This window comes from Paramormyrops kingsleyae, chromosome 3 (assembly GCF_048594095.1).
Source record: "Paramormyrops kingsleyae isolate MSU_618 chromosome 3, PKINGS_0.4, whole genome shotgun sequence".
Classification (NCBI taxonomy): Eukaryota; Metazoa; Chordata; class Actinopteri; order Osteoglossiformes; family Mormyridae; genus Paramormyrops; species Paramormyrops kingsleyae.
The window spans coordinates 27,081,282-27,098,824 of NC_132799.1; the positions used below are offsets into that span (position 1 = coordinate 27,081,282).

The window sequence follows — 17,543 nt, forward strand, 5'->3', positions numbered from 1 at the left end:
TGAGGCTGGGGGCGGTGGGAGGGGGCCGTGCTGCAGGGGGCACCGTGGGCATATTTTACTGCTGCGGCACTAAATGCTGGGGACCGACGGACGGCTCATCTGATAAGCGAGGATTCCCGTCTGCTATCTGTCACAAGACAAGCGTCACATCGCACCAACAGTGAAATCCACATGTAAAACCCCCAAACGGTCCATCAGATGCTCTGTAGTGCAGAAATCAAAATGTAAATCTGAATGTCAGTGATTTTAAAATGCTCGGTCCTCCTAACTGAGAACAAACTGGGATTTAGTGAAAATCCACAGCTGTGAGATTTACACTGAATTGAATTCACTGCCCCCCCCCCCCCATCCCATAAGGAAGGAAGAGGGGAAGGGAGAAACTTCCGGAAGCATGATGGAACCTCCCATTATGTCCCCCACGCCTCCCGCCGGGTGCCACTTGTAGGCCTGGAACTGTTCTGGGACACGGCGCGGAACAGCTGCTCCTCCCGCCGTCATATTCCCATGACGGACCACAGCAATCAATGACATCGTTGGCCAGCAGCCAATCGGAGCTTGAGGCCGACGTTAACCGATGTCAACTGACGACAACATCCTCTGTGTGACTGCCGCTCTCTGTCAGTGTCATATTGGAGGAGATCACTATGGAAACCCCACGCCCCCCTTGATCCCATGCCCTGCCCCCTGCTGGTTACCACGTTGCCGCGACATTGTGCAACAGTCCGCCAGATGAGCCAAAAGATTTAAAGACCCACCACAATACGTGACCACTTTAGAGAAGAAATTTACCCAAGAACCTCTTTATCTCAGTCTGAACCCAAATATCACCTTAGACATGAGGACTACAGCAGAAAATAATATCAGAGAGACATTACTGTGTGTACAGCACACGCACACATCCTGCACAGCACACCTGAATGCGCAGTAACTATATCCGGTCAGGGTGACATAAAAACCAATAATGCAGTTCGACCAGTAGCTGTAACTGTCGCGAGCTTCAGCTGCCATGAGCTGTAATTTTGGCATGATCCTCAGGCTGTATCCAGAGTTACGGCGCAGGCAGTGGAAGCATCCGGAAGGTGACACAAAGCTTTAATCCCTGACTGAACTGGTTCAGCTATGAGCTGAATCTCTTTGCACTTTGAGGCTCGAATGAACGACGCCGGTGATGCAAAGGTGAGTCTGGTGTCCTGCTGACAGGTAAGGTCACCTGTGTCAGCATGAAAGGCATTCGGAAGGAGGCAGCGGAAGGTTCCGGAAGGATGCCTTGTGTGGACTGGTTCCCCGGCCAATCACATTGTAGCCCCCCTCCAGTTAGCGGTAGCTGCCTCTGATTGTGAAGGGGCACCGTACAGGGATACAGGACTCCACCCGATTCGTAACGTGGATGCGATCCTGCTTCTGCTCTGGACTTTTCACCCCACCCAGTGAGAGGCCAGAAGATCGTTTAGCATGATCAGTGCGCTGACATCATAACTGCCGTGAGATCCAATTACTGGACGAATCTAGGTCACGCCCCCCGCGAGTGCCGTTCAGGGAACCGTCAGCGGGTTCATTCATAACAATGAATGGTGGTGGGCGGGGGGGGGGGTTATTAATATTCTGATGGTAGGGGGGAGAGAGTGTTGTTATTCTCGTCACTCGGCGATGAGGGTTCAGACCCCCCCCCCACCCCGGGTGGTGGGCAAGGGGGAACCATTTGAATAAGGTGAAACAGGGGGTGGGCTATGGGTGGGGTGGGCAGTCCTGCAGACCCAGAAGTACATTGTGTAGGTGGTGATGTGTAAAGATCCAAGCTCTCTTGGGCTTTAGGGGGAGGGAATTGAGAAATGGGGGGGAGGGGTGCTCTCTTAACGCTACACAATGACATTCACACACAAACATCACTCTCACAGAGAATCCATCTGTCTTACGCACACACACACACACACACACACACACACTCACACAGCATTGCTGGACTCCTTTAATACATTAATGCATTTGCTGAGTTCCGGTTTTGTCCTCATAAACCACAGAAGAAATATCATCTCCTGTGGCAAACACCACAAGCATGGCTAAAGGAGCTTCCTGACCACTGGGGGGGGGGGGGGACTGTCTCCATTGCTCTTTACAGTCGAGTTGATCTGTCTCACTTTCGGACACTGCACTCGGAAACACCAAAAATCAATAACCACCCCCCAACCCCAGTATAAGACTGGTCCCAGGATCTGTTTGATCATATCCAGCAGCGGTTCTGGTCTTCAGAAGCAATCAAATTAACACTGTCTTATACTGGATCACGTTCCCTCGAAGATAAACAAATCATCACTTTAGCTAAATAATAATCTAAAAAACGCTAAATTATTTCACATTTGCTTTTATTTCAGTTTCAAAAACAATATTTATAGTTTCCGTTTGGTTTCAGTTTCTTGATTCTATTTTCGTATCTTATTTTATTTTAGTTTACATGTTAGATGAATGTTTTCTTATAGTTTTATTTTTCAGTAACAATAATAATCCTGACCTGTATTCTACCAGCTCAGAGGAAGCTGCCTACGTTGTGTTAACTAACACAATGACATTTACACACCATCAAAATTTATTGAAAGTGAAACAAAACTTTGTCCATGTGGTTTAATAGTCCCGACACGCTCCTTTGCTATGGCCCATATTGTCTTTGCCCTGGTTTGTGTTTTGCAGTTTGCCAGGAGACCTGCAATTACTGGCCTACTCTGAACACCTGCTAGAACATGCATACATGCATACAGGCCACATGCATACAGGCCAGGCCACTCCCTCCCTCTGCCTCTCTCTCCCTCCCTCCCTCCCTCTCATTCCGCAGCCGGCACTGTCACACTACACACTACTGATGCACAGATAAGAACATTTCTGGCTGATACCAATAGCCGACTATTTCGAAAACTGACACCGATACCGACTGGGAAGTTTCTGCTTACATAGGGGACACTCCACCCAAAAATATTTACAAAAATTAAATGAATTACATATGTTTTCATCGTTTTAACGTTAAAATGATTCCACGCAGCAGACATTTTTCTAACTGTTTAGTGATGGGTGTGCAAAGCGATATGGGTCACCATTTAAAAGGGAATTATCGGCGGTAAATATCGGCTCATCGACTGTTGTTGAATAGGCCGATATCGACAGCTGGCCAATACAATCAGTGCATCTCTCCCACATGCCCTTTCCCCCTCCTCTCTAACTTAATAAATATCCTTGTTCATTAATTTGTTTGTGGCTTGACTCCTTTATGTTACCTCCTGTGAGCCAACATCATAACACTTTGAATGCTTCAGAAGTATAATGAAGGTGCAATGCCTTTTTTCATACTGAGGGCACTACTGCCCTCTGTTGGCAGTTTCGGGCTAATGTCCGCAATTAGTCTTAACTATAAACTGATGGACAGACCTTTCTGGAAGCCTGCCCTATAAGCTTACATAATAATAAATGATGAAAGACAGCATCACAATAAACATTTGTAATAACATCACAGGCGTGTAATACATACCGTACATTTATAGCGAAAAGAAACCAAGGCCTGTCCTTTTATTCACTGACCACAAGGGGGCCCATCCAGCTTTTGAGGCACAAGCGGCCAATGCAAGTAAGACTGGGGGCTGCTGGAGACCACCAGGCCAGAAGGCTGCCCCAGAGTGGGATACGGCAACCCACTGGAACCCTGGGAGGAATTCCGCTCAGAAATGTCAACAGGCAACAGAACAAAGGACGTTATGGGGGGGTCCAGGGTGAATGCAGAAAGATGAAAATAAAGCCAAAGGAAATCGCCCCTGATACTAATTCTGTCCATACAGTTTCATTGTTTCATTTCTCTCTCACACAATGGCTGAGGGAACACCAGACTTATTTATCAGAAAATAAAGGAAATTCCTAAAAAAACCTCTCAAATCCACAGCTGTCCGGAGAGCATAAGAGCACGCCGTTAAAGTTTCAGCCCGCCAAGCGGGACCAGAGTCCTGAACCACCTCTGATTTGTGGCCGACGTCACGCTGAGGTATAGGAGGTGATCACAGATGTAGCCTGAAACATGTCTGCGTCTCATTCGCTTCATTTCTGTCAATCAAATGATGCCCACCAATTAAAACACTGACCATCGTAATGAAAGTGGGTGTGGTTACGGAAACCTGCTTTCCCTCCGTTTGCTGTTTATAAACCCTGAATACAGATAGAAGCCTGATAGTCTGCACCCACAGCCCAGCTCTACGGCGTCCTCATAAACAAAAACACAGACACAGATACACCAAAGCAGATTAGACTTCCCAGAACAATCAACCAATTTCTGGGATTCCAAAAATTCCAAGAGACAATTTAATGTTCTGGAACAATCTCTTCCCACAAAAGACTAAGGGAATTTTATGCTGCTAAAGTAGGACCAGGAGACGTGAGGTGGTTGAGATACTTCATCAGGCACGACGGATTCTATGATGGGGGGTCCCAAGGCCTCCCCAAACCACAGACAGGGGGGAGACGGAGAGAGGAGAAGTCTCTAGCAAAGGTCCTAACCAGGGAAAGCAATGCAGGACCAGCACAAGACAGTGGAGGAATAAGTGAGAGATGGGGGCCACGCTCATGGTCTGGAGATATATCGCCCCCTACAGGCTGCAAAGCAGATTCAGAACTTTGCAAGGTTGCTGGAAAAAGTTCCAAAAGTTCCTCTCGTAAAGCCCTTAAGCAAGACACCCAAATGACACTCCAGGTGGAGTTAAAAATATATATATTGTTTACGTTGGGGGGAAAAGCGTCAGTTTAGCAGCTAATATATAACATCACACGGCAAGGCAAAGTCATTATTCAATATACATGATTAATACACTTTTAAAAGCGAACAGTTTGGTGAGAGAAGCACAGCCTGTACAGAAAGAAAGACAGGTCAAAGAAGAAAGGGAGGGAAGCTCTCTGGAGATAAACAGCAGCTGGACGACCTCGGCCCTGTGAGAGTCCGTACCTCCAGAGCAGGAAGCCTTAATAAGACACCATCCTTCCTCCTCCTGGGAATCCCCAACCTCTCCAACAGGCACCCCAGGATGAGTCAGAAGAACGACATCATCATTCCCAGAATTCCAAAGAAAGAAGTGACTCCGCACAGAGTACAGATTCATCCTTAACAATTATTGTGTTCTGCCTCTTTCTTTATACGGCTGCACTCAGGGAACTTTGCACTAAGTCAGTGGGTTATCAGTCAACAGGATGTCCAAGTCATACCTCACTTGTTCACAGACCCAGATAAGCTTTCAATTTTGTCAAATGTTTCAAAACTTCTGGAGAAACAATCTGGCAGTTAACATCCAAGATGGCGGCAAGAGAAGGCTACAAACAGGACAACACCGAATCAGACACATCACAAAAACAATCTGCTACCTGATACTGCCTGGATGGTGTTATATTAATGACAAAAAACACCTCAGATTATAGTGGGAACATCAGCAGACCATTATGTTAATGTCAGATACTTTTGGCTCTTTATTGTGCTGCTTTTCCAGTTCCTGGTGGCTAATGCTAATGCTAATGCGTTCCCCTCCCACATTACTATCCACAAGATCCCTGAATGCTTAAGCTTCCAACAGCAATTCACCTCACCAGGACTTTAATAATGACAGTTTAACCAGACAAACCCACTATAATCCTGCTCATCTCTCAAATGCATCTCTCTGCCTTCCAGAGTGGAAACAGGGGGGCTCAACCCACGAATCCCAAGAGAACTCCACCCCCCCACCCCATAGTCCATCTCTGAAGGCTGCAACACTAGGGTCGTTTGCTATGAGCCTAAAGATCTGCAGGCCAGGCTCTGTGGTCTCCAAAGCCAAGAGAACAGCCCAGTAGTGCAGCAGTACCTTCTGGCCTCCTGAAGCAGTACTTCCGGCACCGGTTCCTTCTCATGCCGCGGTCAGTCTCCCTCCTGCTCGCCACGTGGGTGCTCCCCAAAGCCTTCTCCCGAACAGCTAGCGGCTGACATTGCCCATCAGAGGGCCCCTTCCCAGATAAGAGTCTCCACTCATTTTGGGGCTCGTCCAGCTGCTAACCGGGCAACTCAGCAGGGAAGGAAAAGGCGGCCGGCAGCCTGTAGGCGGTGCTGAGGACGTGCTTCCCGTGCGTAAACGACCCACCTAAACAGCTGAGCGGCACCACCAGGTCTGACTAACCCCACTAACAATGAGAGCCTTGGAAGTCCTACACAATGGCCACTATATCCATATTATTCATGCAGACCTTTCTGTATCGGAAATGAAGACCAGCAAAGTCGCCCCATTCACATGTGGGGGGGCTTTCACTTGCTAAACTCCATATACAAAGATCTCGACTGGCTGGCAGGAGGGGGGACACACAGTTTGGAAGTCAGAGAACGTGAGGAGAAGAGGACGGCGTGAAATCGTGTGGGAGAAGCTGCCTCTTGAGAGCTTCCGCTGTTGGGGGCTGCTTCACCAGTGGGCCAGCCAGGTTCCTGAAGGACTAACTCCCTGGAACATAATCAAAGCTTCCCAACAAGGCGCATCATGGGCTGGAGCCATGTGCTGCTTGGGACACGCCCCAGCCTCCGAGAGACCCTGACCACGAGGACGCATGGATGGGGAGATGGAAAGATGGATGGAAAGATAGTCAAGGCTACAACATGAAAGCAAAACTTCACGCGTAAACCCCAGATAGGAGGTTTGATCGGCAAATTGGCGCTCAGTCTCTATATGTGAACTGTTCAAAGACGTGACCCGACAAAGTCACCGACGTCCATCTGATATCAAGCAGGACTGGGAGAATACGAATCCTGACGGTGTGAAAGTGTAGCGGCTGGCAATGAGTGTGACGTGAGCTTCAGCCAATGAGAGCGACTGGCTATGAGTGCGGAGTGAGATACAGCCAATGGGTGCGACTGGCAATGAGTGCGGCGATGAGCTACAGCCAATAATGGCGCAAGACACAGGATGTGGGGAAACATGGGAGAGATGTTTAAAAAGTTCTGCAAAGTTGTTTGTTTAGTGACTGTTCTTATTAGGGTGTACTCACACGTGGCTTGGTTGCCCTGTAACATGCCCGAGACCGATTGCCCCCCTCCCCACTCCCCCTCAGGTCTGCCCTCACATTGCACTTAATGATCCTGATCCAAGCACACTTTCATCGTCACTGTGTAACTTCACGTGTTAAAGGGAAGTGCTATCACACAGCAGAATGGAGCTCATGATTAATGTCCTTATCTTGTTTTGAGCACGATGATGCACACAGATTTATCAAGTCCTCAACGCAGCATACTGCTACACCAGTATGAAGATAGTCCCACATAGTCCTACACACACACACACTCCTGGCAAAAAGGGACCAAAGCTTAATGTTGTGCAATTTGGGTTTGGCACATTTTTTTGCCCAGGAGTGCGCGAGTGTGTCACTAAAGACCTGAGGTATGTAATAGTGTTTTCTGAAAGTCCTATGTAAACAAGGGTTTATTTGTCGTGTGACTGTGAATGTAGATCACATGTTGTCATTTGATTAAAGTATTTAAACAATTTGTAGCACGTTGACACAAATCGGAGAGCTGTCATTTCCCCGTGTCACTTGTCATGTGTTTTCGTGACAAAATGTAGCTTGGAGACCAGACTGAGTCATCAGCAATTCTTCCTGGTGTAAGATCTTGTAGTGTGTGACCGCCTGTCTCTGATCAGTCATGTAGTATGTAAACCACGATGACTTCAAGATTCTCAATTACAGGATGATTAGTAGTGTAGTTAGAAGGGTATAGTGGTCTTAGAAAGTAGTGTAGTGTGAAGAGTATAGTGATCTTGGAAAGTAGTGTAGTGTGAAGAGTATAGTGATCTTGGAAAGTAGTGTAGTGTGAAGAGTATAGTGATCTTAGAAAGTTGTGTAGTGTGAACTTAGCGCAACATTTGTGAACCTCCTTACCTTAGAAGAGAGAATTACCAAACTTCCTCATTAGTCACCTTCCCCCATATTGATAAGAAAGAAATACAAGACTTAATTTGAAAAGAGTTAAATTTAGACAGTTCAGCTTATGCCGATAAACTGTGATAGACTGTGATAGACTGTGGGGGCGTTGGTGCCGACGGCTGTTCGCCACGTCGGTGATGCCCTAGACGGCTGAGCCTGTTGCCTAATGGATTAACTGGCACTGTTTACAGGCACAGATCTTCTTTGACTGATTTCCTGCCTTTGAGCGTCATTACAGTGGTAATGTGTCATATAATCGTTCAATCATTTAAACGCAGGGCTGCTGTCTCACACCTCCAAAGCTCCGGTTTTAGAGTTTCCACCCTGCAATCCTAAGGTACACAGCAGGCTAAGCAGAACCAACCTGCTCATGTGCCCCGTGATGCACTGATATCCTGTCCAGGGTGCAGCCCTGCCGTGGAGCACATCACTGTCCAGGATAAGCCAATGGAAGCTAGACAGATGTCTCCAGGGCTGGAAATGAAGCTCAGCCAATCACCCGGGGCGAGTAATTTAGACAAAGGGCGAGTACAAAGAGCTGAACACCAGCCTGTTGGCTAGTAAAAAAAAATACACGTCGGACTACATTTACTGACCGAACCCAGCTGGCTGGCAGCAAAAATTCCATCCCTGGACGTCTCATCTCCATCAATTAAGAAATTATTTTAGTTATGATATTTTTAAAAATAACTAATCATATGCATTGCAAAAAGCAAGTCATGACTTTGTAAAACGTAGGTCGTTTACAAGGTCAAGGATCCTTATCAGAATCTCACCCAGAATAACAAATAAAGGGGCTTTATGTGGTTAAGCAACAGAAGGTGTGACGTGGACTTGGGGGGGGGAGACTTCCTGTAACTCCCTACATCACTTTCCCTGGGGTGCCAATGAGAGACTTCAAAACATATAACTTTGCCGGATACATGGCGGCACTGTGGTCCCAGGTGTAACACAGTGCGGCAAAGCTTTGCACATGAAAGCACGGCCCGGGGGTGGGGGGGGGGCATCCCAATCAATAGCAGCACTGGCCGGGCCCTGCCGTGTAACTCGTACCACCGAACAATCCCAGGAAGACGTGCTCCTCCCCGTAACGGTAAACACCTCCACTGGGGCAGTCTGGGCTCAGGCATGTCTAAATAACGGAGCGGATTTCAGGAATGGAGTCATCCTCTCTCAGTGAACCGGGCTGACCATGGTGGCAACATTTTTAAAATGTGGATAGTAAGGGCTTTGAAAGCGACGGAACAGGAGCCTTATGCGGCTCAGCAGGGTAGGACACTATGCCTGTGATCAGACGGTCGCTGGTTCAAATCCCTGGGTTAACACAGCGTTTACACCATTGGGTCTTTAAGCAAGGGCCTCAAACCCGTTTGCTCCAGGGACTGTCTGAACCTGCTCTCTCAAAAAAGGACGTCGCTTCGCAAAAAGCGTCCACTAAATAAATTAAATGCAAGAGACATCCTGAGGCGAGCTTCTGACGTATTTGTAGATTAACACGACGACATACCCAGCTTTCTTTGGACTTTAGGGCCGAATGCACTAAAAAATAAGCTATTGAAAAAAAATCATATGATATTTTAATATTTAGTTCAATTTGTTTTGATACAGCCAAGCCCTAAAGCACATTATATGTATATGTATATGTTGTGATAAATTACTTATCATTTGTACAGAATAACAGAAAAAAGAGAAAAAGGAAGACAAAGAAAGGAAGAATGTCAGATGACAACGGAGGAGAGGAACCAGTGTTGTAGCCCGCTAAAGGGTTAAATCGACCATAAGAGTTAAACTGAAAATAAAACGAGTGTGTACTGAAAGTTAACAGCAATGCTCCAGGGATAGAAAACAGCATGCAGTGTAGGGGCGTGTCAGGAATGTAGTGACGAGCCTCGCGGGCAAAACGCCAAACCGCCTGAAACCACAGGAACACGGTCCACAAAATCATAGCAATCATATTAAATCAGAGGAATGGCCGAAACTGAAAAATGTAATTAGGGACACAATTTTGGCATCTGCTTCTATCGTAGGGTAAACACGTCAGAGGAAACAACTGCAGAATAGAATCAAGATACACATTAAACAGGAAATGTGATTTTGACTGCCCATCCTGTAAGCCTGTACAGCAGCAAGACCACAGAGCAGCGCGCAGTTTTGGTCTGGGGTGTGAAATGGCTGAGATCCGAGCACCTACTGGCGTCACTCTCACATGTGGCAGAAGCCGTGTTAGATTACTTACTGACAGCTAAGCAAACGAAGAATGGCCCTCCATCTATACCCCTGAAACCCCACTAATCACACTACCTGTGTTTATACACCAGGATATGAATGTCTTTAAAAGCTTTATATTACATTTATTTATACATCCAAAGCGATGCACATGCGAGCATCAGAGAGCCAGGTTAGACAGCGTCCCTGAAGCAATTGGGGGTTGGGGCTCAAGGGTCCCACAGTGACATCATTCTGCCGACCCAGGGATCTGAACCAACAACATTCCGTTCACAGATACAGTGTCCACAAAACCGCATACCATCCACACACCATACAATACCATTATTTACAGATGATGTTTGGTGAGATAAAGTCTATGGAAAGCACTAAGAACATGATTCAAAAACTTATACTGAATAACGATCTATAAATAATAATAATAATAATAATAATAATGATAATAATAATTCGTAGGCTGCATATTCTGCCGGAGAGTTACACGTAAACTCCAAGCTCCTATCTCGAAATGGGTCTCTCTCTCCAGAGGTTTCAGCTACCGCTGGAGGAACGCCAAGTTACCAGGGAGGGAAAGCACTCACACGGGAACAGGAAGGCAGTTAAGATCGTTTACTGGACTTTTTCCTCAAACACAAGTGTCAGGGGTTAGACGAAGTAAATACATTTTAATGCGCCTCGATCATTTTTGGAGGGTGTGAGGAAGACGTAGACGCTGGGCGACTGCACTTCACTCTAAGTCCGGTCAGGACTTGCCCAAATGCCTTCAGCCGAGTTTCCTTCTAGTTCGTTCCACGCGTAACTACGTACTCTCCTTTGCACTGACTGCATAAGCCGCCCTATCGGGATAATTACAGTAATTCCTCAGCCGAATCGCTCAGACGAAATATGGCTGCTTTCGGCGTGAAAAGAAGCGTGCATTTCTGCATTACTGCACTCCACATGTGTGGCTGCGGACTTACCTGTACATTCTCCCTCGTCTTCCTCTTCATCCATACATATTTTTAGAGTTTTGGATTTTTTTCTTATAGCAACTCGTCGGAAATCGCCCATGTCGTACGTAATCTTTCTCTTGTCTAGTCCGGCATCGAAAAATTATTTCACTTTAAATACAACTTTAATGCATATATATATTTTCTAAACGGATTATTGTTGCACCAACCAAAATGTTGTCAGATGTTAAGACCAACATCTTCTTAAAAGTCCCTCTCCGTATAAATAATATTTTGTGGCTTGTCACGTTATTTTGGAAGTCGAAAAGTTCAAGTAGTTCCCCAGCTCAATGTATCGTCTCAAGATTTTCTTGGCGACTTGCAGGACAAGCTGCCCTGATCTCGCGGTCCCGATGCGCCCCTCCCCACGGCGGCCCGTAACTGATGGTAAATCCACACCCTCAGACGGGATAACGCCCCCTGCAGTTTACCTGCTCAGGTGCGCAAACGGTGTCATTGTGAAAGGAAGGTATCGGGAGCAGGTTAACTGCCCCATTTCTTCGTTGTAGGAAATTTTATTAGGACTGATAACGAAATGTACTAATACACCCTAAACTGAGAGGTGTGATATCTTGGAAAATTAAAAAACTAGTATATTTAATGGGACATCTAGGTGGTTCTCTGAGTAATATGCAACACGGACTTATGCAGCCGGTGTTACGCAAACCGGTCGGTTTATGGCGTCTGATTTCTCTGCGTTTCATACTCATTTACAAACAATACAATTACAGAATGACATGGTACGCAAGAAACGCAAACTGATGTAACCCAGAAGCCCATGAATTAAAAGAAATATATCAGCCTTATGAACAGTTCAGGGATAGTTTTTTATTTTGTATTTTTTTAATTGAAACTGGTAGTATTACAGGTCTTAAATTTAATAAGAAATACGAGTAATAAAATCCAGTAGAACATATTGCGATCTGTTTGACTCTGCGTCGCCGCTGTATTGAGTCTCTGCGTTTAATTGGCAGCCTTGAAGGTTTCTGCACAGAGCAAACTGCGAGAAAAATATTTTTACACTCAACGGGGCCATTTCAAAAAGTATTGTGACTCTGAGACGGTCCTAAACTCCGGGAGTAATTCCGTCTGTTTAAATTATATTTATACAATTGTATGCATTAAATAATGACAAAAGACTTCACCAGCTTCCATTGCGTCGATACTGCTAGAAAACATTTTGATAGCATACAGCGCCACCTGAGAAGAACTTCAACACTGCATACATCCACCACATCTCCATTATAGCGAAATTACTCTCCCTGGAAGAGTAATCTCACATTATAATACCCAATGGGTCCAGCAAGCCGCCTGCGTGTTGTTAATCTGGGGTAAACGTCAGAACAGATACAGGATAATGTCTGCCAAATAAAAAGCTAAATAACAATGACATTAAAATAAAATAAGGTGTTTAAAAATTTATGTCTGGTACAGTACATGTGGAACCAGGATTCCTAATTAAAGAATTTCTGCACAAAAATGTATTTCCGGCTGCTTCTCCTCTGTTCAGTCGTCCATCTGTCTTCTGTTCTTCTGTGATTTTACCACTGAAAGATCAAACCACTCGATGTTTTCAGGTCTGGAAGTTTAAGTTGATCCTGTGGGTTACAACTCATGAAATGATGGATGACCTATCAATATATAAAATGCATAATCTTTGGTTTTTAAATATGGCTTCAGGAAATGATACTCAGCCCAGTTGATCTGCTCTGGAATATGTCTATATTGGCGATGTTATACTACTGTAACACTTTAGTAAGGCAAAAGATTTCCAGGTTTCAAAACACTAAGAGAAGTAATTTATATATTCCTATACTGGAAGAAGGCCACTTTCACCAACTCAATGCATTTTTTCTTGAAAGACTTCAGACCTGCTGGTTTTGAAGGTATGACAGTTGTTCAGTGAGTGAGTCCCATTCACTTTAGATAATGTAGAGTTAAAAAATTAAATCCCATTACTGCGACAGATTGATCAGTGTTTGTGCTTCGGCTGGGTATGTGAAAGGTGGCGCTAAAGTATCAATCTTGTTTGTAACACTAATTGTTTTCCATAGAGGGGTTGGTGGTGAAACCTTCACAGACACCATGTGTGAAAAGTAGGAGACGGGTATGGTGGGGGTAAAGAATCGGAAGCAATTAGGATGTGGCCCCCGCGACAGCCAAATTAGCGCAACGTGCCGGTCTTATAACGACACGGGTAACGTGAATGATTGTGATGTAGTCATTTCTGTTGGACCTCAAAACTGCTTATGCTATCAGTGGATCAGACTTTACCACTTACGAGAGACAGACTTGAATATATGGTAATAAATAAATAGATAAATAAATTCATAAAAAAAAATAAAAACATACTCTTTGTGTTAGTACACATGCACTATATCTAAAGCTCCTCGCGTGCAACGCCCTGACACCTGACGCTTTGCAGGCGCGTGTCCTCAGGATCAGAACGTGCACAGCAATCCACCGATCGTCCTGTAAGCATCTACTCATCGTACGCCATGCCAAAAGATGGTCACCAACAGAGGATTTCAAAAATGAAAAGTAAACAACAAGGACTGTTAGGTCACATATACATACTGTAATAGGTCAGCTTTGGAAAAAAAAAAACCTCGATAGTGTTTTTCGTTTATGGCTCAGGAAATGCCTGAAGCTTTATGGGAAATCAGAGAGACGTATTATCAAAATTCAATACCGGCTAAAGAGAGGAATCCCATAGTGACAAGTAGGGGATAATGGAAACGATTATATTTCATTCTATGATTGTTTCTTAACTGTTGTTCTGACTCAGTCACATCGTTGTTTAAGAATTGATGACATCTTTTAAAAGTTCATAAATTACGGATACATTTCTAGGTGATAAAAAAACAGTCATTGCTTGGAATCCCCACACCCTTTTCCGGAAACCAGCCAGCCTGTAGTGTGTGTGTGTGTGTGCGCGCGCGCGCGCGCGCGTAACCATTTCCCTGCCCTAAGCACCTTGGTCAGATAATCCTAGCCACACCCCCGATCAGAGGAGGCGGGGCTTGCAGGATGCTTTACTGACAGATATGGAGGTGGGCGGAGACCAGGTCCAGGAAGATCTGGTGCCTCTGTACTATGGGTGATCTGCCGGCTGAGGACTGGCACCTACAGGCCGGGGGTGGGACTGCGGATGAGCCAGGCAGCTGAGGGGGACACAGGGGAAGCTGCCGTGACTGCTGCTGCTGCTGCTGCTGGAGAGGTACGCCAAGTCTTCCTGGAGAGCTACCACAACCCTAGGACTACATGCGGAGCCGAAGGGGGACAGAGGAGGGGAGAAGAGGGGAGAGATTCTGTCAGAGTCACTGCAAGCCCACACATGCAGACGCCCGCTGTCCGGCTGAAGGGCCGGTGGTTTGTGTACCCGTTTCTGTTAGTCTAACCAGACGGGGACATGGGGCCTTCATGATAACAGGGCTGCCACACCTATAAAGGTCTAAAATTTTAGTCTAGAATTAAAAAAAATATTCTGAGTCCCTGAAGTTCTTAATTCCTCTGTGTCGATTAAATTAGGCAGTAATATTATTCTTTAAAAAAAAAATTAAAAATCTTATGTGAAGTAGTAGATGCACTGCATATGAGGATGTTAGATGTTTATCTAGATGTTTTCCGCCCACACGGTGCCAGCTGGGTACTGAAATGCCCAAAATAGCTGTACCGCGAGCGAGAAGCCGTGAAACGCCGACGTCACCGCAGCTGCGCCGGAGCTGTCATTTCCGAGCCCGGGGCGCGAGGCTGCTGTGAAAACCGGCCGTGTCTCTGTGCTGCACCAGTCCTTTGGGTCTGGCCAATGATGCCCGCACGAGAAATGCACGGCACCACGTGTACGATTAAATGCTGCATTTGTTTAATCAGAGGTCGCAAAACAGCCTTGAATTCGAGACCATTCACTGTTACAGTACATGCAGGACTTGACAACTGATGCGAAAGTACGCATTCGTTATATAATTCAATCCAATTAATTTTTATATAGCGCCCTTCACAACAAAGCGTTTTACAGGGTTGTGTTGTGATACATACAACGTTAAGGTGTACAGAGGCCCCTAGGCTACAGTAGTCTGTGGGGCCCCCAACCCCACCCCCCTCCGTGCCAATGGGGGCCCCCTTGCACGCTGGCACACGTGGGGCCCCTAGGCTTAAGCCATATCTAGCCTGTGCGTTAATCCGCCCCTGCATACAACATAAGTAGAGAGAGATGCAGAACAGGAAAGAAGGAAGTTAACCCTTATGTCCATTTGAGGGTCTTCCGGACCCAGTCGAAGATTTCAAACATGGCGCATCTTTCGCCACTACTTTCAGTTTCAGCTTCAACTTCTCTTACTTTGCATTACATCACACATAAGGGATGACTTTTTGCAGTAAAGACGACATTTTTTATATTCGCGAATTGAGAAAAAAAAATAATAATAATTATTAAAACTATTGCAACTGGGTCCGCCGGACCCATATGTTCTACGTGGTGCAGTGTGAAATTGAAATGGACATTAAGAAAATGAATAAAGGAAGAAGAAACCGCAACAGACGTGGAAATATCTGAACAAGACAGCAGAAATGGGCACTTATTTAAGGTGCATATGCGAGGTAATGGCACAAATTACCATACATTTCACCCATTGCGCATGTATACAAGGACAAATTCAGCACATTAGCCCAAACACGTAATTGAGGTTCAGTGTGTGTGTGTGTGTGTGTGTGTGTGGGTGGAGCGGGGGGGTGCTATTACCTGCGAACGTGTAGGTTTCTCCCTCGCCTTAAGTGTGAGGAGCGTGGCGACAGTGAGGCAGCAGGCTGCTGACAATCTAGGAGAAACTGACACATTAGACAGATATACAGAGGGATGACGGCTGCCATCAGCGGGGATGTGAAACCCGACGGTGACGCTGGGGGCGCTGTGAGGAACGGCTTGTCAGGGAGGTCCGTGCTGAAAGACAGCTTCTTCACCGAGTCAGCAGCAAGCACAAGCAGCCGAATTTAATTAGACATTTAATAAGGAACTGACACAAAGATCTCTACAGAACATTCTGTAACGTTAGTGCTAACAGTTGGTAATACTGACAGTGAGGTAGTGAGCACTCTTTGAAAACAACGTTTCTCCATCATCGGCTCACATTTTACAAATACAGATCACTAACCCAGCTTCTCAAAAGTGTTCTGTGCTGCATATAGTAACAGTCAAATAAACTGGCATAAACATGGACAAAAATATACGTCTCCTGACAAAGCATTCCTCACTATATCCAAAAGAAATACTACAGGAGATTTACAAAAAATTCCCAGATCAAGGGTCGAGGCATGCGCACACACGTACATTATTTTTCAGTGGTTCTTTCTTTTAAAAGGTTCATTCGTTTGTAGAATTTTACTACTTAATTTAGTCCGCTTGCTGTTATTGCACCATTGACATACAATAGAAAATAAAACCCACTTGAGAGTACAGTATGGAATGTGTACATTTTCTTCGACGCGAATTAAAAATGTATTTTAAAAATAAAATCTAAATTAAAATCATGAGACAAAAAGCATTTGACAGGTTTTTTTGTCTGGCATTGTATTATCACACAAACATGTTATTATAAACACTATGTGGCGGGCAAATAGTGCCATCTACCGGCGGAATGTGGGAACTGTCGCACATATTGTTGGCAAAATCAGTCGTTTGGGGTTAAAGGGATGCGAGGTGGATATTGGGCTGTTGTGATTGTTAGTAAAACAGAGAGGAGGCTACACTGGTTTCCTTCTTGCTTATGCAAACCATTCAAGTATAACCTAGTCTAAGCCATAGTTTCTAGACAAATGACCCAGACCATCTGATCAGCCACTCCAAAACAGCAAGTCTGTGCTAACAATCAACATCTGGAAAAGAAAAAAATGAACACACACACACAAGCCCTGCCTCTCTGCTGACCACCGTCTTCTGCATCTTTGCAATCAGCCAGTGGTCACATGATCCATACTTTCTCAAACATAGTTTTAACTGCATGTGGCCAAACTCAAGCCAGCTGGTCTCATATACAAGATATGGTAGGTGCATGGGCCAGTGTTCCCGACTTAAGCCCCATGTAATGACACAGGTCATGTGACTTTCAAGAACAGCCAGTCATGTGACAGCTTGAAACAGCCGGTCATTTTTATGATCTCACTGTCAAAACAAACAAGCAAACAAACAAACAAAAAAGACTCAAAACACTTGCTCTGTAAAGTACCGCTTCTGTTGATATCTGCATGCAGGATTATTATTGTATTCTGTGTCTTTCAGTGAATTTCCTGACCCCCGTAAAGCATTAGCGATACTCGCAGTAAACGGTGCCCAACCCACAGCCGGATCAAAGGTCATATTACTGCATCAGACTGCATGGAAGG

At 45.4% G+C, this 17,543-nt stretch overlaps 2 protein-coding genes across 5 annotated transcripts in view; both read right to left on the reverse strand.

The window, feature by feature from the left end:
- LOC111857253 (FYVE, RhoGEF and PH domain-containing protein 4-like) overlaps nucleotides 1-11,542 on the reverse strand; it is a 32,858-nt gene extending 21,316 nt beyond the window's left edge. The window contains exon 1 of one of the 2 annotated variants that reach the window (XM_023837916.2): nucleotides 11,136-11,542. In XM_023837916.2, coding sequence (XP_023693684.2) covers nucleotides 11,136-11,226 — 91 coding nt within the window. In that variant the 5' untranslated portion in view covers nucleotides 11,227-11,542. Of the gene's footprint in view, nucleotides 1-5,852; nucleotides 6,025-11,135 lie in introns of those variants that run through there. The other variant, XM_023837930.2, reaches the window with a different exon arrangement.
- Nucleotides 11,543-11,974: 432 nt separating this feature from the next.
- LOC111857236 (protein bicaudal D homolog 1-like) overlaps nucleotides 11,975-17,543 on the reverse strand; it is a 31,571-nt gene continuing 26,002 nt past the window's right edge. For 2 of the 3 annotated variants that reach the window (XM_023837879.2, XM_023837887.2), the window contains exons 9-10: nucleotides 15,907-15,992; nucleotides 11,975-14,425 (exon numbers count right to left, since the gene is read on the reverse strand). In XM_023837879.2, the coding sequence (XP_023693647.2) occupies nucleotides 14,260-14,425; nucleotides 15,907-15,992 (252 nt within the window). In that variant the 3' untranslated portion in view covers nucleotides 11,975-14,259. The remainder of the gene's footprint in view (nucleotides 14,426-15,906; nucleotides 15,993-17,543) is intronic. The other variant, XM_023837895.2, reaches the window with a different exon arrangement.